Source organism: Camelus bactrianus, chromosome 2 (genome assembly GCF_048773025.1).
Source record: "Camelus bactrianus isolate YW-2024 breed Bactrian camel chromosome 2, ASM4877302v1, whole genome shotgun sequence".
Classification (NCBI taxonomy): Eukaryota; Metazoa; Chordata; class Mammalia; order Artiodactyla; family Camelidae; genus Camelus; species Camelus bactrianus.
In genome coordinates this window covers 87,092,060-87,114,763 of record NC_133540.1, presented here as the reverse complement: position 1 = coordinate 87,114,763, position 22,704 = coordinate 87,092,060, and the positions used below count along the sequence as shown (strand labels likewise).

At 37.6% G+C, this 22,704-nt stretch overlaps 1 protein-coding gene across 15 annotated transcripts in view; it reads right to left on the bottom strand.

Annotated features, from left to right (window-relative positions):
* Positions 1 to 22,704, bottom strand: part of ART3 (ADP-ribosyltransferase 3 (inactive)) — a 57,596-nt gene that overhangs the window by 13,489 nt on the left and 21,403 nt on the right. For 12 of the 15 annotated variants that reach the window (XM_045506179.2, XM_045506184.2, XM_045506186.2 and 9 more), the window contains exons 2-4: positions 21,728 to 21,809; positions 9,832 to 9,909; positions 3,920 to 4,628 (exon numbers count right to left, since the gene is read on the bottom strand). In XM_045506179.2, coding sequence (XP_045362135.1) covers positions 3,920 to 4,628; positions 9,832 to 9,909; positions 21,728 to 21,809 — 869 coding nt within the window. Of the gene's footprint in view, positions 1 to 3,919; positions 4,629 to 9,831; positions 9,910 to 10,500; positions 10,557 to 11,104; positions 11,242 to 21,727; positions 21,810 to 22,704 lie in introns of those variants that run through there. The other 3 variants (XM_010969307.3, XM_045506185.2, XM_010969308.3) reach the window with 3 other exon arrangements.

The following is a 22,704-nucleotide window of genomic DNA, read 5'->3' as shown; positions in this document are numbered from 1 at the left end:
TTATCTAATGGGACACTGATATTCTCTCTACCTCCTAACCAACTGAACTATTTTCTTTAGCTAACTAGCTTTTGTAAGGCCAACACACATTTTTATCTTGGAAATCATAAGCAAGTTTTAAAAAGTAACAAAAAGGACTGTGTTAGTACAACAAAATTAGTATAGTATATTTTTAACACTTTTAGAGATACTGCCTTTTTTCATCTAGAGTTATATTTAGTCACAATGGAATAAAGTTCTGATTATATCCTCTTGGCTTGAATTTTTAAAACTCCTAGTTATTATCCTTCATAGTGTTTCAAACAGCCTAACTTTAATGATCACTTCAGGGAGTGTTTGATCCTGAGTTTCCGTTAGTTATCTACAGATGGCAGCAGAGGACACTGGTTAGACTCCAGTTCCGCATTAAAGCGATACAATCAAGTGCAGGGGCTTGAATTTGTCAGAGCCCTCCTAACAAACAGCACACGTGAGCCTCCACAAAGGTTTTCTCTTGTGGCTGGTTTGAACATTAACCTACTGGGTAGCCTCTACCTGACTTTCTGGGCAAGCTCACAGGAGTGTGGCCATTCTTATCCCCCTTCCTCATGCTGGGCTCATGATGCACGTTCCCACTCAGGTCTGAGCCCTGGCTCATTCTGCATCAACCCAATGGCTCCAGCCTTTTTGTTCATCATAATCCTACTCACAAACATGGACTCTGTGGGTTCCATTGCCCACCTCTGTCCATCAATCAGATACCAGTGATTGATTGGCTTACAGTAGCTACTGCAGCCAGGGCTTGTATATAACCAACGCCTCTACAAATGGCATGTGATTGAAAGAATCAGGAGCACCAAAAGTGGTATCATTTTGTCAGCCTAGCTGCAGCTGGATTCCTGCCTATCATGTGCTGATAAAATTGAGCAGTTTCTGAGCTGGAGAATGAAGGTCCTGATTTGCAGTGTTTGCTGATGTCTATGGTGTAACTCTCAATCATGGCCAATATTAAGCTACTTTGATGTTTGAGGAATAGGGAACAGTATATGCCTACAGTCAGCTACTGTCAGCTACAGTCAACCAGTATGAGCCGGCTCCAAATGGCCTCGCTGGGTGAGGGAAACGGACACTTATCCTCTCAGCACAAATTAACTCACTCCAGTCTTCATCTGCCCCTTCCAGAAGAACATTCTCACTCAAAACTCAGAGCCAGGACTAGGGTGAGGCAAATGAGGTACCTAGAGTACAAAATTTAAGAGTGCACTCACTCTTAGGATCATGCAAGTGCAGATGGTACAAATATACAACCCTAAGCATGAAGATTTCCTTAAATAATAGCTTCTACCATTAAATCAAAAGTGGACCAGCTCCCCTCCCAAACTGCCCCACCCTACCCCCTAAACCCTACGCAGGTATAATGTCCCATTAGTACTTCTCTACCCATTCTTTTTTATCTCATAATCCCTTGGCACACTGAGTCAAGGTCTAAAAGTCTATCCCACTTCTAAGGCCCTATACTGCAATAATCACTCTGACCAGCAACCGTAGTTTTGGGTTCAGCTAGATAATCACACTCTTAAGACCCAGAAAGGCCACCCACTCATCAGTTTACTCAGTTTTGCAAAAGAATGCAAGGCAAGGAACACAGCATACTCTTTACAGGATAGCATGAGATATATACCTTCAATGCAAGTCTTCACAGCAGTCCAGGGCTATTCTTCAGCCCCCAGAACGACATCTCAGGTACAAAGAAACAAGATTACACAGGTGGGTGCAGGATGCATCCTAGCAGTAGTCTCATTCCATATATAGAAGACAACATCTCTTTTACCAATCAGTCCATGAGTGTACTTTCAGGACTCGGCAAGAACACTTTGGTATGTCACATCACATTCAGGAATGTGCAAAACTATGACTTACCTCCAAGTATTAATAGTTCATTCACAACCTCTCAGCCCAGATGCACTTTACCAATCGAGGGTTATGTTTCCCATTAGGCAGTGTTACATGGTTACACAGCTGTCATTCCATCTTTAGTAGATTACAGACAAATAGTGCTAGAAGAAGGTCAACGGGAGGCTATTTTCATAGGATGGAGAAAGGGTTTGTTAACCCTTTACTCATATACACCAAGGCACAATATCATAAAATTTCAGGTTGCTAGGGATAAAGAAAACATCCTGAAGACTTCCAGAGGAAAAAAAAGCAGGTCTCATTCAAAGTTTTAGTAATTAGAATGGCTTCATACTTTTTAACAGTAGCACCAGAAACTAAAAGACAATGGAAGAAAACCTCCAAAATTCCAAGGAAAATAACTTCTGAAACAGAAATATAAATCTATAAACTATTACTCAATCCTAAAGATAGATTTTTCAGATGCAAAATCTCAGAAGATTTGCCTCAGTGTTCTTTTTCTCAGAAAACTTCTGAAGATCTCCTACCTCTAAGGAGTAATTTAAGAAAGAGGAAGAAATCCAAGATATAGGGGATTCTTCACATGAGAGAAGCAAAAGAAAATCTCAGAATAGGAATGAGGAAAGATTTCAGAACATTTTCATAAAGCAAGACGATGGAATCCGGAAGAAATATATCCAGGAAAAAAATAGGGAGTATCTGATATGCCTAAATGTATTAAGAGGAGATTTATAGTTCTAACGATTCAGGGAATAAATTATTACTGGGACATTAAAAATTAAGGAAAGAGAAAATCATACAACTAATAGCTCCGGGATAAAATAAGTACTTAAAAAGTAAAAGGTACCAGTCTTTACTACACTGAGAGAACGGGAAGGGGAGATGCACAAATATTGAGGGGGGTGGTGGTTATCAGATACTTTAAATTTACTGACCTAACAGCCATTTCTAGTTCTCTTCTCCTCTGTTCCCTTACACAATAGAAACTGGAAAAGCTAATTACTCTATTTTCAAGATTTTCTTATAGTAACAGATGACCAAGTAGCTGTTCTGGTCAGTGATACGCAATCAGAAGTCTACTTGGAGTTTCTGGGAAAGCTTTTACTCTCTTGATTAAACAGGCAGATCTGGCTGCCATCCTTCTTTCCTTTTTGTCTTGAACACAGACTGATGCCTACAGCTACCAAAAGTCACATTGCACACATAAATCAACAACCAAAATGCTAAAATTGGTGGACAAGAAAGACAAAAAGAGTCTACATACTGATGATGTTGCTAAGCCTCTGTACCAACTCTGGACAGTTCACCTCTAGATTTCTTATTAGACAAGAGCCACCAGGCAGGTTTTCTGTTACAGCTGAATAGAATAAAAAATTCCTAACTAATGCAGGATATATTAGAGCTAAGTACTCATTCTCTATTGTGGGAAGTAATAAACAATGTCTAAAATTTTTTAAATCAAGAAAGAATGTACTGAAGCATGTTAGTTACTTAGAAACATGACAGTAAGTACCTAAAAAAAAAAAAAAAGAATACATAGCACTGAGGAGTGGGAATCGTGGACAGGAAGCAGTAGGTTGCTACTTTTCACTATAAGCCTTATAAGTAGGGTTTTGAGCCGGGTACCTCTTTGCTGTTGGCGGGGGAGGAGCTATCCTGTGTTGTTTAGCAGTGTTCTCTGGCATATACCCACTAAATGCTAGTAGCAACTAGAGGTAGTTGGGACAATTAAAAATGTTTCCAGCTACTGTCAACTGACCCTACAGGGCAAAACTGCCCCTGGTTGAGAACCACTGCCTTAAGTTACTATTTCATTTTTCTAACTTTCAATAATACTGTAAATGTATTATTTTGACAAAATTAAATTATGGAAAAGGAAACTAACATTATGAAAGAAGCTAGATGGAAGACATCAATATCTGTTCTCCTTTCAAACGCCTCCCAATTTCCTTCCCGATCTCTCCTTGGGCCTACAATACCCACTCCTTCCCTCCCAGACAAGCACAGACCGAACAGAGACACTTACCACCTAGAAATGCACACTCATAATGGCTGCAGGTCTTGTTTGTGCTTTGAAGGATAAGGTTATTGCCAGCCTCATTCTGTGACACGTGAAAAATCTCGTTCAGAGGTATTAAAATAATTCTTTCACTTTCTTTATCAAAAAAATTTTCAATGGCAACTCCAAAGCATGTGTGGATGGTTAACAGAACTTGGTCATTAGCAGCTTGAGGTTTGGCTGAATATGCCAAGGTAAAATGGCCAAATCTGGCTTGGTTCAGCCCTCCAAAAGTAAATGATGTATTCTGGTTTATGCTGTACACCACATTTTTGTAACTGTCCTCACAAGATCTTCTCAGCAACTGCAGGGCTTTTGTCAGGTAAAAATGAAAAGCTTTAAACTGGAAGCCATAGATGTAATCTTTTCGAGATTGGCCAGCCATTTTCACAGCTTCACTGAACAGACGGTAAAAGGAAGTTTGCTCTTGAGCTTCAGAAATATATGCCATCAGGGCTATTCCATGGTTATCCTTAAAACTCACAGGGAGAAAGAGCTGAGTCTTCCGAACTTCCCACTTGGCTTTTGCATTTTCCCACACATCTTCCAAAAGCTGGAGGCTTGTTTTTTCCTCCTTGAGCAGTTGGGGAACATACTTGATTTCCATCCTGTCAGTGCATTTCAGGTATTCGTCATCAAATGCATTATCTGCCATGTCTAATATTTCAGCCTTTACCTTCAAAGGAAAAGGAAATTAATACTCTTGAAATAAAGATATTTAGTATATATTATTTTCTCTCACCCTACTGCACCCATCCTGTCATGCCTTGCCAAGATTCTCTCCCTTGCTTACAGTGAACTTTGGATATGTTTTTTACACAGGAAGTATATTCCACTGCTAGTGATAACTTCTCTCAGCTGTGACCTATTTGTATGAAAGAGTATGTTAGCGGGTGAGAAGTGTACGCATGACCACGCCTGTAGCTCACTCATCTGAACCCTGTACAGATACAAAGGAGAGAATAATGGGTGTGAAACTGAAGACATGGGTGGCAGTCCTGGTTTTTTTTTAAACAATATTCTTAGCTAGATTTCCTCAACCATTCAAGATTGCTGAGTGAATATGAAAAATCTTGTGTGAAATACTGTACATGATGGATATATACATAATGGCAAATATTATGCCTTTTTCTTTGAGGACATCCACTCCCTTGTCTGTGTGGTTTGGCTAGGACTGATTCTGCATCTTCAGCCCGTATGATAAGCAGTGATGAAGGTTTACAAACCAGAGCACTCTCAGAAAAACAAAAGGCTTTCTTTCCCAATAACCATAAGCTCTAACGATAACTATTGCCTTGGATCAGCCAATTGTTACGCTTTTGGTTCCATGGAGAATCCTGTTTGCAAATAAAACCAACAAAGAGGTTTGCAGAGCTGAGGTGGAGAGAGATGAGGCCCTGATAACATTACTTAAGGCCTGAGTCTAGCTGTACCTGAAGACTATATTTTACTTGTTATAAGAATCAATAAATTCCCTATTTACCTGAGCTAGTTTCAATCATCATTCTGTTATACACAACTGGAAAAGGCCTAATGCATCCTTAAACTATACACATAACGTAAGAAGCAGGGTGGTGTAGTGTAATTAACACTAGCTTGGAGCCAGACAGATCTGGGTTCAAATTCCACTTGTTACTAACTAGGTACTAATTACTTATGGGAAAGTTACTTAACATGTCTGAGTTTCAATTCTTTTCATTTAAAAAAATGAGGATTAAGTGAGGAAATAGTACCTTAATTGCAGGATTGCTGTGAGGATTAAATGATACAATGAATATATGCAAAGTCCTTAGCCCCATGCCTGGCACACATCAAGCCTTTAAGAAGCTGTGGTTATTTTTTATCATTTCATAATAGAAATATAATGTACAGCCATCCCTCAGTACCCAGGAGACCCCAATGATATCAAAATCCAAAATGCTCAAGTTTCCTGTAAAAGTGGTGTAGTACAATGAGAACAGTCGGCCCTCCATATCCTTGGGGCCATGCATGTGTGGATATGGAGGACAGACTGTATTCTACCGTAAGTTTCTCAAGGACAGGATATGTATCATATTTACCCTTTGAATGCCAAGCTTCTAGTATAGCAAAATATTCAGGTGAACTAAATAAGAACTCTGTGCTCTGGCCTATGGGTCAAAACACAAGATGAGCAAACCTGCTTGCTCAGAGACACCATCTAAGGGTTTCTACAAATTAAAGGGTGGGAACTTCCGTATCACTGACTCCTTCTGCTGCTCTATACTTGTATGGTATACTGATTGCATAAGCTGCAACCTCAGTTGGAGACTTTATACAAACTCTTAGCCAGGACCTGTTAAAGTTGTAGGCTCCAAGTGAATGATTCTCGAAGTGCGCGGGTATGGTGGGGAGGAAAGCAAGGTGGAGAATCAACTTTAGAAGGAAAGTAAAACTTGATCCCATATCCCACACTATCTCCTTCCCACTATCTCTCTTCTCTCGTCAGAGTCAAACTTCTTCAAAGAGATATCTATCTTTGCCATCTCCATTTCATTTCCACTCCTATCTCAACCCTCTTCAATCTGGTTTCCAACCTCCATTCCTCCATCCAAACAGTGCTCACTAAGGGAACATTTCTTAGACTCCTCTGCAGATCCAGCATATTCTAGTTGGCCATTAAACACTGGAGTTTCTCAAGGCAACTTATTTTCTAACTCTCAATTCTACTGTTAGGCAATTTTATAAATGTCCATAGTTTCAACTATCATCTAACTACCTCTGACTTGTCCTGTAAGTGCAAGAACTGTACATCAACTGCCTACTTAATAACTCCACTTGAATTGCTCAAAGACTTTTCAAACAAAATAGTCTAAGACCAAGACCAAATTTAGAATCTTACTGTCTCCAACTGCCACTAACTTCGTCCTTATATAAAACCATATATTCATTTGTAAGTGAAGTAAGCCAGAAAGAGAAAGAAAAATACCATATGATATCACTTATTTGTGGAGTCTAAGAAAAAAGACACAAATGAACTTAGCTACAAAATAGAAACAGACATAGAAAACAAACTTATGGTTACACCAGGGGATAAATGGCTTGGGAAGGGATAAATTGGGAGTTCGAAATTTGCACCTCTTTGGGAGTGATGGAAATGTGAGGTATCCTGATTGTGGTGGTGGTTTCATAGGTGTATATACCTATCAAAATTCATCAAATTGTACATCTGAACTATATGTCATTTACTGTACAGAAATTATACAATAAGGTTTGTGAAATTTTCTTAGATTTCTCCTTCTCAGTCACCCACTGTGGCCACTCCATCATTAAGTCCTAAAAATTTTTACAGAGTGCTTTCTATATATGAAGCACTAAGTGTTCATATATATTAACTCATTTAATCTTCATGGTAACCCTGTGAGGCAGGTAGTAGGTACTATTATTAGTCTCCTTTTTAGGGATGAGGAAAACTAAGGCACAGAGAGACTGAGTTACTTGTTTAGAACTGAATTTGAACCCAGGAAATCTGGCTCCAGAGTCTGTTGTCTTAACCAAAATGTTGTGTTTCTAATGATGAAGACCACTGACATTTACATACAGCACTTTTAAAAAAATTAGTTGAATTTCAACCTCATAACAACCCTTATAAAAGGTTGGGTAGACAATCCATAACACCATTTTACAAGCATTGGAATTGGGCCAACATCAAAAACTGTCTTGATTATCAGCCACAGAATATTCTGCTGGGGAACTTATTGAGAACCCTGAACTCCTGGGTCTGTAGGTCAGTTTCTTGAAGTGGCAATTTGAGCTTTAGAAGATCAAATCATTGCCATCTCCTAGCCAAGAAATGCACTTTACTCTGCAGCACAGAATGTACCAGGGTGCATCTTGTGCACCAACGCCTAATTTATCTTCAAGACTTCAACATATTATAAGACATCGTACCCTGAAATCACCTCCCACATTCCTCACATCGTATCAAGAGTTGATCCAATATGTCCCTGTCTTTTCCCCTGTGCTTCTAGCCAGTCTCCACACATCTAATTTTAGGCATCAAGCCTTTCTGGCCCAATGCCACGGTTGATTGTGTGTTCTGTACAGTGAGTGCCTTGAACAGTCAAAAAGTTTACAAATGCCACAATCATTTAGGGAAAACTGAATGGACAGTTAAGGACAGGTACAAAGGTGAACACACTGATTATATTTTCTTCCTCTGAGTTATCCACTGAAATAAAAGCCCATATGGATGAAATTTCAATTACCAAAAATTTATTACAAAAATGTGAAAATGACCTAAATGGTTAAAAAATAAATTGGTTAAATTATGAAACATTCATAAAATAAACACATCAAAATTAAGTTGCAAAAGAATATTAAAAAGGCAGATCAAAACTACTGCAAGATATTAACTCACACTCATTAGTTTGGCTATAAAGATAAGGGGAAAAAAGGAAAACAGCAAGCGCTGGCAAGGATGTAAAGAAACTGGACCTTCACACATTTCTGTATAAGTAATGTAAAATGGTGCAGTCACTGTAGAAAACAGTTTGGCAGTTCCTCAAAATGTTAAACATAGAGTCTCCACATGACACAGCAATATCCCTGCTGGGTATATACCCAAGAGAACTGAAAACGTATGTTTGCACAAACAAAAATCCGGATCTGAAAGTTCGTGAAAGGACTATTCATTCCTAAGAACCAAAAAGTGGGGCCAACCCAAATGTCCATCAATTAATGAATGGATAAACAAAATGTGGCATCACCATGCAATGGAATATTATTAATCTATATAAAAAGAATGAAGTACTAATACTACAACTACAACATGGATAAATCTTGAAAATGTTATGCTAAGCAAAAAGAGCCACACAAAAGGCTACATATTGTATGATTCCATTCAGATGAAATGTCCAGAATACCCAAAACCACAGAGACAGAAAACAGATTAGCGGTTACTGGGCAAATGCAGAAGGAGGGAACTGGGACTGACTGCTAACAGCTACAGGTTTTCTTCTTGGGGATGATAAGAATGTCCCATAATGACAATAGTGATGGTTGCACAATATAGTGAATATACAAAACCCACTGAACTGTACACTTTAAAATGGTAAATTTTTATATGTGTATTATACATGAAATGTTTATAAGTCACACTGCAGACCAAGTAACAGAATACACAATGATTCTATAAATAATAGATCAGAATATTAAATTCAAAATGGATAAAATTTTAAGAATTTAACACATTTTAAAGAAGATACACCAAGTCAGTGGACAAATACTCAGTAGTGATGTGACAGCTAACAAGGTGGGGAAAACAAACCAAGTGAGATATCTGGCTTCTATTCTACATAAAAAAATGTTACAGAATGTTTAAATAGTCTATTGCAAAAAATAAAATCATAAAAGTTCTATCAGAAAAAAAGAATACTGAATGTAAGAAAATGGTCATTATACAGTTTAATGGAAAACATGTAAACAAACATTGCAGTGCCATCTTATCTAGAGAAAAATACATATTTTTCAGAATATTTGATGGCACAGACAGATACCTGTAGCACAGTATTAACTTAAAAAGGTTAAAAAAATACTATGTATAGTGTGAATCCATTTTTGTAAATTATAAACACAAACACATAGGAAAAAGCTAAGAAGAATATACACCAACAAATTAGGAGTCTCTCAGGGTCAGAGGGATTGTGGATAATTTTCACTTTCCTCTCTTGGCTTAATTTTAATTTTTCAATGTTCTACAGTTAACATGTATCAATGTATAAAAGAGCTACTTGTAAAACAACTAGTTTACCTATTCCATCTGTTGTCATTTTCATCATTAACCCACACAAATGCCTCAGGCAACATTATATCAAGCGTTCCCATTCCAGTGACCACATGCTTCCCATTCCTAACATTACCTGGAAGATGTCCATTAGAATCATAGGTGCCAGCAGCACGGTAACCACTGCAAAATATCCTGTCTTCATTTTTCTCTTCTAAATTAAAATGAAGGAATTCCAAGTTAGGAGATCTTTACAAAAAGGTTTAGGGAAGTAGAACAGGATGATGTAATATGTATACATACACACACACACACACACACACACACACACACATACTTTTTCATTCTAGATAAGAGTGGATATCATGGTGGTTAGGAAGTTATTATTAATAAATTTCCAATGGCTAAAAGGGCCATTAGGTTTTGTCTGTTGTCTAACACCCTCATTCTACAGATGAGGAAACAAAAAGCTCAGAGGACTTCAGCAATTTGCTCAGGATTAAATCTGTCCATTTCTATTTTCCTCTAGACATGTTGTTTCTCCCACCATAGTCATTAGTAGTCATATTTTCTTCCTATCTCTAAACCTCCTCTCAGCATACACAGGAAATCACTAAAAAACAACCATTTCAAATTGGTCCCCTAGCTCCCAGGTTCCAAGAATTCTCCAGGAGTTAGTATCTACGCACACCATCCATTCTTCTATCCTCTTTGCAAACCAAGTTATGCCCATTTGAGTAGGGTGGAGGCCAGCAGTGGTAAAAACTAGGTTACCCGAGGGGGTCTTCTTCTTCCAAATACTCACATTTAAGAGAAGCCAAAGATAAAACAAGTGTTTCGCATAACATTCTGAAGGCAGGAATGAGAGTAAGAAGGAACTGGGCAGGTAGCAATTCTAGTAAGATTATATAACTCTGTTGGCTGAATGTCCAATATTCATCCCCTTGTTCATGAGATGGAAACAGACAAACAGAAGGGCAAGAGGCCCTCAAGGGCTAAAGCTATCCCAGAGTCATTAACCGATTCAATTTAGGGTTGGTTTATAATTCTTGCCATGCACCTACAACAAGGTTCACATTACTGGAACTGAAATCTCTTTTTTATCCTACCAATCACCATATTCTGGCATCTGAAAGTGGGGATGAACAGCACAGGGGAAAGAAGATAGTCTTCCCTTTGGCCCCAGATTCCCATCTTCTTTTAGGAGCAGTTTATTTCACTAAATGTACTAAAAGATAGTACCAAAATGCCACTTTTGTGTTAAATTACCCTTTATAAAAAAGATTTGGAATTTAATACTTGACAAATAACTGTTACAAGGCAGTATATGCCAAGCAAGCTCCAAATCAGGATTTTCTGGGAAATTCTTCACTTCTGTAGAATGAATGTAAATAAGTCAAAATGTTTACCTGGCTTTCTGCCTGTGGAGAAGGTTTAAATGATGCTAGGTCTCAAACTGTTTCCCCACTCTCTCAGTTGTGGTGAATGTGCCTTCAGGATGGGAGGTTGTTGACACTGAGAGCTGAGAAGGGAATGCTTTTCTTTTTATAAACACCCCCAGCAGTAGCTTGGCAGTGGCACATTACCCCATTTGTGTTCTGCTATTTATATCTGGCCCCCACACTATCCCTTGGAATCACTACTGTTAACACATGAAATCTCTAAGAGGCTTGTAAAGCCACAGAAATTTCCTCTAACCACATAGCATGTTTAGTTCTGAGCCCTCAGTTCTGGGCTTCTCAGAGAGTGATCACTTCCCATTCCTAATCCTTTGACTCTTTGACTCTGAGATGTCAAACTAAAGCAAGGCTTTTACCTTAGCTAGATGGTTCACAGAACAAAGGGGACTAGCTGTGTTAATCACTGCCAATGGTGACGGCTATTACCATTCACTCCATCAGCTTACTGTATTGTAGGTACTGTGCCAGGTGCTGGGATACGCAAGCAAGTAAAATAAAATTGGAAAGCACTCAGTCCAGTGAAAACCATGCATGTGCATACTTAACCAGAATACATGTTAAGAATCTTAAGTATAGGCAAAGTCCAGTGAAACATCTATCGAATGGAAGAACTTGGTTAATACCTGCAACTACAGCTCTCATTCGAATAAGGTACATCTAGTAAATATATTGACCGCAACACTGAAGAATACTTAACAGTTCACTGACTATGGATAAGAAACTATGAAATGTCCTAGGAAATTCATGCATATGTACACCAAGTTAATAGAATGTATCATATATAGTAGCAATATTCATAAAAGCCCCAAATTGCAAACCACCCAAATGCATATAAATAGTAAAATGGATAAGTTGTGGTATATTCAAACCATGGAATTTTGCATAGTATTAAAAATGAATAAATTCTAACCATATATAATAAATGTGCGTAAGTTCCACAAATTTTGAGCAAAAGAAGAGATACAAACAAGTATATACCACATGATTTAATTAATACGGAGTACAAAATCAAGCAAAACACATCTACAGCATTACCCCCATCCCTGGCAACCACCAATCTCTTACTTGTATCTATGAGCTTGATTTTTTGTTTCTGTTTTTAGATTCCACATATCAGTGAGATCATGTTATTTGTCTTTCTGTGTCTGACTTATTTCATTTGGTATGCCCTCAAGGTCCATCCATGTCAGAACAGTAGTACTCTGAATGGGAGGTAGTAACTGGAAGAGACACAAGGCGAGCATCTGGGATGCTCGTTAGGTTGTTTTTGGTTCTGGGTGTTAATTATACTGATGTATTCAGCTTATGAAAATTCACCAAGCTATATACTTACATGTATTTTCTTCTCTCTGTGTGTACATACACAACTACTCAATGAAACATTTTAAACTGTCATGAAGTGAACCCACTTCTACAAAGCCCATCTAAACTCTTCAGACTCTTCCAGACCTCTAGCCTCTGCCCACTTCACTGGCTAAGAAATTTAAGATTAAAAACACTGAACAGACTCTCAGCAACTGCACCATTTTAAAAAACAGAGTTTGGTTAGAAAGGAAAAAGAGTTTTCACATGTTTTCAGGCCTTATGTTCGCACTGACTTGCATTTACGTCCCAGGTATGTGGGCCTACAGGGAATGCAGTAGGGGGATTTACCTGTATTTGGCCCACTAAAGCCTATTAGATTCATCAATATATCACACACAAGACTGAGTCTAACAAACAAACACTGCAAGAAGTTCAAGGTAAGTTTGGCCTTATTTATTCTCAATATGCTTTTGCTCCATTCTTGTTTACTTCCAGAAAAACATAATGACTTGATATTTGTATATATTGTGAAATGATCACCACAATTAAGTCTAGTTAACATCTGTTATTATATCTAGTTACAAATTTTTTTTTCTGATGAGAACTTTTAAGATTTAGTCTCTAGCAACTTTCAGATGTGCACTAGAGTATTATTAATTACAGTTGCCAATTCGATCCTCATAACTTATTTTATAGCTGGGACTTTTGTACCTTTTGACTCTCTTCCCCTTTTTTGCCTAACCCTCATCCCCACCTCTGGCAACCATCAATCTCTTCTTTGTATTTATGAGCTTGATTTTTTGTTTCTGTTTTTAGATTCCACATATAAAATCATATGTTATTTGTCTTTCTCTGTCTGACTTATTTCACTTGGTATAATGCCCTCAAGGTCCATCCATTGTTACTACAAATGGCAAGAATTCATTCTTTTTTATGGCTGAGTAATATTCCACTGTGTACATATGTACCACATTTTCTTTATATATATTCATCCATCAGTAGGCACTTAAGTTGTTTCCATATCTTGGCTACTGTAAATAATGCTATAAAGAACATGGAGTTGCAGAAATATTTTCAACTGAATGTTTTCATTTTCTTTGGATAAACACCCAGAAATGGAAATATTGGCTCATATGGTAGCTCTGTTTTTAATTTTTTGAGGAAGCTGCATACTATTTTCCATAGTGACTGTATCAATTTACATTCCCACCAATAGTGCACAAACATTCCCTTTCCTTCACATCCTCTCCAACATTTGTTCTTTCTTGTTTTTTTGATAATAACCATCGTAACAAGTGTGAGGTGACATCTCATATCTCGTGGGTTTGTTTTGTGTTTTTAATTTTCAGCAAACCACTCAATTCTTTTTCTTCTAATTGAAGTACAGTTGATTTAAAATCTTGTGTTAGTTTCTGTGTTATGTGTTAGCATAGTGATTCAACTTATCCCTCCCCCTCTTTCCCTTTTTGTTACCATAAGTTTGTTTCTATGTCTGTGAGTCTGTTTCTGTTTTGTAAGTAAGTTAATTTGTGTCATACTTTTAGATTACATATAACTAATATCATGTAATACTTGCCTTCTTCTCTCAGACTTACTTCACTTAGTATGATAATCTCTAGGTCCATCCATGTTGTTGCAAATGGCATTATTTCATTCTTTTTATGGCTGAGTAGTATTTCATTATATATATATATATATTATATATATAATTGGAATATATTACATATATACATTATATATATAATGGAATACTACTCTCTCTATATATATATGTGAATGTGTGTGTGTGTGTGTGTGTGTGTGTGTATAGTATATTCTGGAAGTTAAGCCCTTGTCAGCTGCATCATTTGCATCACTGTGGTATATATGTATACCATAACTTCTTTATCCAATCATCTGTCAATGGACATTTAGGTTGCTTCCATGTCTTGACTGCTATAAATAGTGCTGTTATGAACACTGGGGTGCACGTATCTTTTCAACCTGGAGTTTTCTCTGGATATATGCCCAGGAGAGGGATTGCTAGATCATATAGTAACCCTATTTTTAAATTTTTAGGTAATCTCCATACTGTTTTCCATAGTGTCTGCACCAAATTACATTCCTACTAACAGTGTAGAAGGGTTCCCTTTTCTCCACACCCTCTTCAGCATTTACCATTTGCAGACTTTGATGATGGCCATTCTGATTGGTGTGAAGTGATACCTCTTTGTAATTTTGATTTGCATTTCCCTGATGATTAGTGATGTTGATCTTTTCATCTGTCTGTTGGCCACCTGCATGTCTTCGAAAAAATCTCTCTTCAGGCATTCTGCTCATTTTTTATTTGGACAGTTTTTTTTCTTATTGAGTTGATGAGTTCCTTACATATTTTACATATTAACCATTTATCATATGTATGGTTTGCAAATATTTTCTCCCATTCAGGCTGTCTTTTCATTTTTAGATGGTTTTCTTTGCTATGCAGAAATTCTTGATTTGGTATAGTCCCACTTGCTGATTTTTGCTTTTGCTGCCTAGGCTTTTGGTGCCAAATCCAAAAAAAATCACTGCCAAGACCAATGTCAAGGAGCTTACCACCTATGTTTCCTCTAGGAGTTCTATGATTCAGGTCTACAAATTTTAAGTTAATTTTTGTGTATGGTGTAAGATAGTGGCCCAGTTTCATTCTTTTGCATGTGGCTGTCCAATTTTCCCAACAACATTTACTGAAGAGATTGTCCTTTCTCCATTGTATATTGGCTCCTTTGTCAGAAATTAATTGACCATATACACATGGGTTTATTTCTGGGCTTGCCATTCTGTTCCACTAATCTATGTGTCTGTTTTTATGCCAATATGATACTGTTTTAATTACATCTTTATAATACAACTTGTAATCATGGAGTGTGGTGCCTTCAGCTTTGTTCTTCTTTCCCAAGATTTCTTTGGCTATTTGGGGTCTTTTGTGGTTCAATACAAATTTTAGGATTTTTTTGGTATATTTCTGTGAAAAATGCCATTAAAATTTCAAAAGGGATTATACTGAACTGTAGATTGCTTTGGGTAGTATGGACATTTTAACAACATGGATTCTTGCAATCCATGAGTACAGAATATTTTCTTCTTCCTCTGAATCTTCTTCAACTTCTTTCATCAGTGTCTACAGTATTCACCTCCTTGGTTAAATTTATTCACAGATATTTTGTTATTTTTGGTGCAATTACAGATGGGATTATTTTATTTCTCCTTTTGATAGTTTGTTATCAGTGTACAGAAACACAATAGATCTCTGTATTGATGTTGTATCTTGCAAATTTACTGAATTTATTAGTTTTAACTTTTTCTGAGGAGTCTTCAGGGTTTTATCATGTCATTTGCAAACAGTTACAGTTTTACTTCTTCCTTTCCAATTCACTTGCATTAATGTCTTTTTTTCTTGGTGGACTGCTCTGGCTAGGATTTCCAATACTATGTTGAATAAAAGTAACAAGAGTGGACATCCTTGTCTTGTTCCTGATTTTAGAGGAAAAGCTTTCAGCTTTTCACTACTGAGCATGGTATCAACTGTGGGCTCATCGTGTATAGCCTTCATTATGTTAAGGTACATTCCCTCTGTATCAACTCTGTGGAGAATTTTTAGCAAAAATGGGTATTAAGTTTTGTAAAGTGCTTTTACTGCATCTATGACAATGATCACACGATTTTTATCCCTCATTTTGTTAATCTGGTTTATCACACTGATTGATTTGTGGATGCTGAACCATCCTCGCATCCCTGGACTAAACCCAACTTGATCATGGTGTACAATCCTTTTAATGTATCTTGGTTTGCTAACATTTTGTTAAGGATTTGTGTATGTTCATCAGGGACACTAGCCTGTACTTTTCATTCTTTGTTGTGTCTTTGTCTGGTTTTGGTATCAAATTATGCTGGCCTATAAAATGAGTTATGAGCTTGGAAGTGTTCCCTCCTCTTCTATTTCTTGGAAGAGTTTGAGAATGACTGGTGTCCACTCTTTTTCAGATGTCTGGTAGAATTTGCCAGTGAAGCTATCTGGACTTTAATTTTGGGGATGCTTTTAATTACTGATGCAATCTGCTTACTAATAATCAGACTATTCAGATTTTCTATTTCTTCCTGATTCACTCTTAGAAAGTTGTTTGTTTCTTGGAATTTATCCATTTATTCTAGGTTGTCCAATTTGTTGGTGTCTATTTAGTTTGTAGTAGTCTCTTAGGATCCTTTATATTTCTGGGGTATCATTTGTATGTCTCCTCTTTGATTTCTGATTTAATTTATTTGAGTCTTCTCTTTTTTTCTTAGTGAGTCTAGCTAATGGTTTGCCAATTTTTTTTTTTATAAACAGCTCTTGGCTTCATTGATCTTTTCTGTTGTCTTTGTCTCTTTTCATTTATTTCTGCTATGCTATTTCTTTCCTTCTCCTAACTTTGGGCTTTATTTGCTCTTCTCTTTCTAGTTCTTTGAGGTGTTAAGTTAGGTTGTTTATTTGAAACTTTTCTTATTTCTTGCAGTAGGCATTTATTACTATGAACTTTTCTCTTATAACTGCTTTTACTGCATCCTATAAATTTTCATATGCTGTATTTCCACTTTTGTTTCTCTCAGGTTTGCTTTCAACTTCTTTTTTACCTACTGATTTGTACAGGAGCATGCTGTTTAAGCTCCACATATTTATCAATTTTCCAGTTTTCTTCTTATAGTTCCATGCCACTGTGACTGGAAAAGACACTTGACATAATTTCAGTCTTCTTAAATTTGTTAAGACCTGTTTTATGGCCTAACATATGATCTATCCCAGAAAATGTTTCATGTGCACTTGAGAAGGGTGTGTATCCTATTGCTTCTAGATGGAATGTCCTGTATATTTCTGTTAAGTCCATCTGGTCTAATGTGCCATTTAGGCCAATGTTTCCTTGTTTATTTTCTGTCTGGATGACCTATCAATTGATGTAAGTAGGATATTAAAGTCCCCTGCTATTATTATACTGCTGTCTGTTTCTCCCTTTAGGTCTGTTAATATTTATTTTATGCATTTAGTAGGTTAATATATATTTTAACTTAGGTTAATATTTAGGCACTCCTATGCTGGGTGCATAAATATACACAAATGTTATATTCTCTTGTTGGACTGACCCCTTTATCACTATATAATTCCCTTCTTTGTCTCTTATTACAGTCTTTGTTTCACAGCCTATTTTGTCTGACATAAGTACAGCTACACCAGTTTTCTTTCAGTTTCTATTTGCATGGAACATCTTTTCCCATAACTTCACTTCCAGTCTCTGTGTGTCCTTAACTTTTAAGTGTGTTATTTGTAGGCAGCATATTGATAAGTTTGGTTTTGTATTCACTCAACCACTCTATGTCTTTTGATTGGAGAATTTAGTTCATTTACATTTAAAGTAATTACTGAAAGGTATGTACTTATTGCCATTTTGTTCATTGTTTTCTGGTTATTTTGTAGTTCCTCTGTTCCTTTCTTCTTCTGGCTACTCTCTTCCTTTGTGATTGATTACTCTCCTTAGTGGTATGCTTATATTCCTTCTCCTTTTATTTTTTTGTATATAGTATAGGTTTTTGCTCTGTGGCTACCAAGAAACTTACCTATAACAACTTAATATTTATAACAGTCTATTTTAAGTTGGTAACAACTTAACTTTGAATGCATTCTAGAGCTCTACATTTTTATTCTTACCCCCCCAATTTTGTTTTTGATGTTACATTTTACATCTTTTAATTGTGTGTATTCCTTAACTAATTATGATAGTTGCAGCTGTTTTTACTACCTTTGTCTTTTAGCCTTTATACTAGCCTTCTAAGTAATTAATCCACAACCTCTATCATACAGACATACCTCGTTTTCTTGCACTTTGCTTTAATGTGCTTCACAGCTACTGCATTTTTTACAAACCAACAGTCTGTGGCAACTCTGCCTTGAGAAAGTCTGTTGGTGCCATTTTTCCAATAGCATTTACTCACTTCATTTCTGTGTATCACATTTTGGTAATTCTTGCAATATTTCAAACTTTTAAATTATTATTATGTCATGGTAATCTGTGATCAGTGATCTTTGATGTTACAACTTGGAGAAGGTTCAGATAATGGTTAGCAATTTTTAGCAACAAAGTATTTTACATTAAGGTATGCACACTGTTCTTCTAGGCATAATGCCAGTGCAGGCTTAACAGTCTATGATACAGAATAAACATAAATTTTATATGCACTGGGACAACACAAAATTCACTTTGCTTGACTCTCAATGTTGATTTCTATGCGTTAGATAAAATAGCTGCCTCTCCCAGCCTTGAAGGGTTGGCCCTGCGTAGGAGATAAATCTTGTCATTCAACTCTGCCCTAGCTTTTCAAACCTTTGTGATCATTCAGGCAGCCCATTTAATTTTTTAATAGCTCTCAGTAGCTGAGGGTGTGTCAAAACCAGTTAGTGTCCCAAAAGGAAGAATCTCATTCAGCACCTAGTTTCAGGCTGATTAAAAGCCAGACCCCCTTAGGCAACAGCTTCTTAAAAATGCAAATATATACAGTTCTTTGGGACAAGTGCAAGCACTGCTGGTCCCCAGAACCAAGTGATCTGGAGGTATCTCCTGGGCAGAGGTCATAAAAATCAAGGCTCCAGACGAGTGTGTATGCTCCTTTCTAAGAGATGCCAGTAAGCTGTGGCAAGGCAGAGGGAAGGCAGAAAGATAGTATTCTCCAGGTTATACTACCTGAGAGCACCTCTGTAGACTCTGGATGTGTTTCAAACCTGAAGCCTGTTCCTATGGCCAAAGCTCCAGGAGTAACAAGTAGGTGTCTTTCACGGAAAGACTAGGAGAGTGTTTTAGTCCACTTTCTGTGCAGTGTCCTGGGAGTGGCAGCCTTCCAAGAACTGTCTCTGTAATTGTTACAGTCCTGTGGGACCCAGGAACATCAGTCCCCCTAGCCACCAGAGTAAGGCAATCAAGGTGTGTCCCCTGGCAGCATCTGCTAAAGTCAGGGCATCAAAGAAGGGTATAAGCTCCTATATGGAAGATATCAGTGAGCTGGAACAAAGCAGAGGGAAAGCACAAAACCGGAGTCCACCTTGGAAATACTAGTGCAGCAGAGGGAGAGGACAAAGATGGTACCAGCTGGTTGGAGCAAGGCAGAGGAGGTGGGGTACAAAAATGGCACCTGCCAAAAAGAGGAGAAAAAAAGTTGGAGAAGGCATCCACTGGTTTCAGCAAGGCAGAAAGAGATAGTAAACAATGGTGCTCATAGACTGGAGCATACAGATGACTCCCACTGGGAAGGAAAAAAGAAGAAAAGATGACACCCCTGAGCTTTAGCAAGGCAGAAGGAGGGCATGATGACAGTCCCCACTAGCTTCCATCCCAGGAGAATATCCCAGCAAGTTCTTGCCCCTCAGACCAACTGTTTCAAAATTAACAAATGAGTCTTTTACATATAACGTCTGAGTGCTGTTCAAAGGGCTGCTTCTGTGCTGCACTCTAGAGCAGCTGGGTCCGCACACAGACCCTTTAAGAACTATACTGTGGTTTGTCATGGCCCCACAGGTCACATGGATGTGAGCCCCACTGGTCTTTAAACCCAGATATTTTGAGGCCTTGTCTCTCAGTTAATAGTCTTTAAAGTTGGGGTGCCCAATGTGGAGTATAAGCCCTTTACTCCTCATGGAGAAGCTCCAAGTTTCAAGTTCCCTTCCAATTGAGGGTCACAGTGCCAGAGGCAGAATTTATGGCAAGATTGTGCCTCAGCCTTTCATACCCACTTAAATGTGGTTTCCCTCTCATTTGTCTAATGTTAAGAGTTGTGCCATCTGTTTTCAGTTTTTTCCCAGGAGAAACCGTTCCATACATGGCTGCAGATTTGGTATGTGGGAAGAGGTGAATACAGGATCTTCTTATGTCACCACCTTGAACTGGAACCTCTAGTTTTTAACTCTTGATTTCATTCATCCAACCATTCATCAACAAATATCTGAGTCCTCACAATGTTCCAGGAACTGTTTTAGGTACTGGAGATATATCAGGAAACAAAATAGATAAACATTCCGCCCCTTGTCAAATTCACATTCTTGTGGGAGGGGGCAGTCAAATAACAACTAAAATAAATAAATTACACAAGTATGTTAGAATATAGTAAGTATTAGGGTTTTTTTTTAAGTAATACAAGGGAGATTTAGGAGTCCATGGAGAGTTTGCCACCTAAATGGATGGTTGAGGGAATCCCTGAAAAGGTGACATGAGCAAAGACTTGAAGGAGATGAGGGAGATCAGCCATGAAGATTGTGGTGGAAGAGTGGTCAGGCAGAAGAATACAAGAGGCTGATATGGCTGGAAGAGAACAGTCATAGGTAAGGGAAGAGTTAGAGGAGATAAGATCAGCAAGGTAAGTATGGTGGTGGGAAGATAATACAAGTCTTTACAGGCTATTGTAAGAATTTTGGATTTTACTCTAAGAGAAAGGAAACAAATCATAAAGTTTAAACAGAGGTATGACAAGATTTGACTTAAAAATTTTAAGATGATGACTCTGGGTGTTAAGCTGAGAATAGTCTGCAGGGTGAAATTCAACCAGTTTACAGGTTGTCATGATAATGTAAGCAGAGATTATGGCTGCTTGAACCAAGACTGCAGTAATAAAGGTGATAAGATTGTGACTGAGTTCTTAGCATAATGCTTTGAAATCTATCCATGTTATTGCATGTATCTGTAATTCTAAAACTGACTATAGTGATATTTTCACAATTCTGTGAATATACTAAAGACCACTAAATTGTACACTTTAAAAAGGTGAATTGTATGGCACCTGAATTAAATCTCAGTGCTGTTTTTTAAAAGAAGAATTAACTACTGATACAATATGGATGAATCTCAAACGCATTATACTAAGAAGTCAGTCACAAAAATCTACATGCTGTATGATAATATTTAAATGACATTCTAGAAAAGACAAAACGGTAGTGACAGAAAACAGATCAGTGACTTCCAAGGCCTTGGGTGGAGGGAAAAGACTGACTACAAAGGGCATAAAGGAACTTTTCAGGGTGATGAAATGTTTTCTATCATGATTATATTGGTGGTTACATGAGGATACACGTTTAAGAGTCACAGAATTGCACACGTGAAATTGATTGAATCTTATTTATATAAATCATACATAAATACAGTTGATTTTAAAAAATAACAACTTTGCCCACATACTCCTCGGAATGTCTTCATGTACCTCCAGAGTTATATGTACCCCAATTTGAAGACTACTTACTGGAAAGCATCTGTAATGTTGCAACAGCCAAAGGAAGAGGCTTGAAAGGGAGTTGGGAGATCCAAAAGAGCTCACTTGTGATCTGATAATGCAAAGTACATGTATCTTAGAGACAGGAGGCCAAAGCAAGACATTACAGCAGTAAATATAAATTACCATCATCCAGAGACCAGCAGGATCAGACACCTCAGTGAAGGCCAGAGACCACTAGAGGTCAGCACCAGAACAAGTTACCTCCGTACACTGGCAGGACTTAGCTTGCTCTTGGGAAGGAAAAAGGGGAAACGGGGAGAAAAACATTCTGAATTTAACTAAATTTTTACTTAAAGAAGACAGCTTCAACTCAGAAGTAACTAAATTTTAATTGGCAAGATGAATGTTTCCCCAGTAGTGGACATGAAAGCTTGTGAAGTATGCTGATTTCCAATATATAGAAATTCAATTTCCTTTTTGCACATGGTTCCCCATCTACATTGTGACACTCTGCTATTGGGGAAAATTGTAGTCTGTTCTCTGCTGGCTGTTAATCTGGTCTCCAGAAGTGGTGACATTTATTTGCTGGTTTCATGACAGTGTTTTCTACAGGCCCTGAATGCCCTGCTAATAAATTTCCCCACCAGTAAATCCCACTACATCCTCCTGGCATTGGGTATTCTAAAGAATAATTTCTATGTCCTCTCACCTTATTAGGCGGTCCTCCCACAAACCCAAAATGAGCTTCCCTGGCCTTGCTGAGCATCTTCTTACAGAAGACTATAGCTGGTGTGTGCCCCAGTTACCTTCACTCGGCCCAAAGGGAAACCTAGGAATTCCATCACAACAATCTTGATTTGGCAGAAAACCATAAAAAAGGAACTTTTGTCTGCTCTCAATTCATTCTGTTACTTTGCTATTTTCAATTTATTGCTTGGCTGGTCTCATGTTATACATGATGCTTTTCTAATAGAGTGACCCTGAAAATGGCCCAGTTTCCCCAA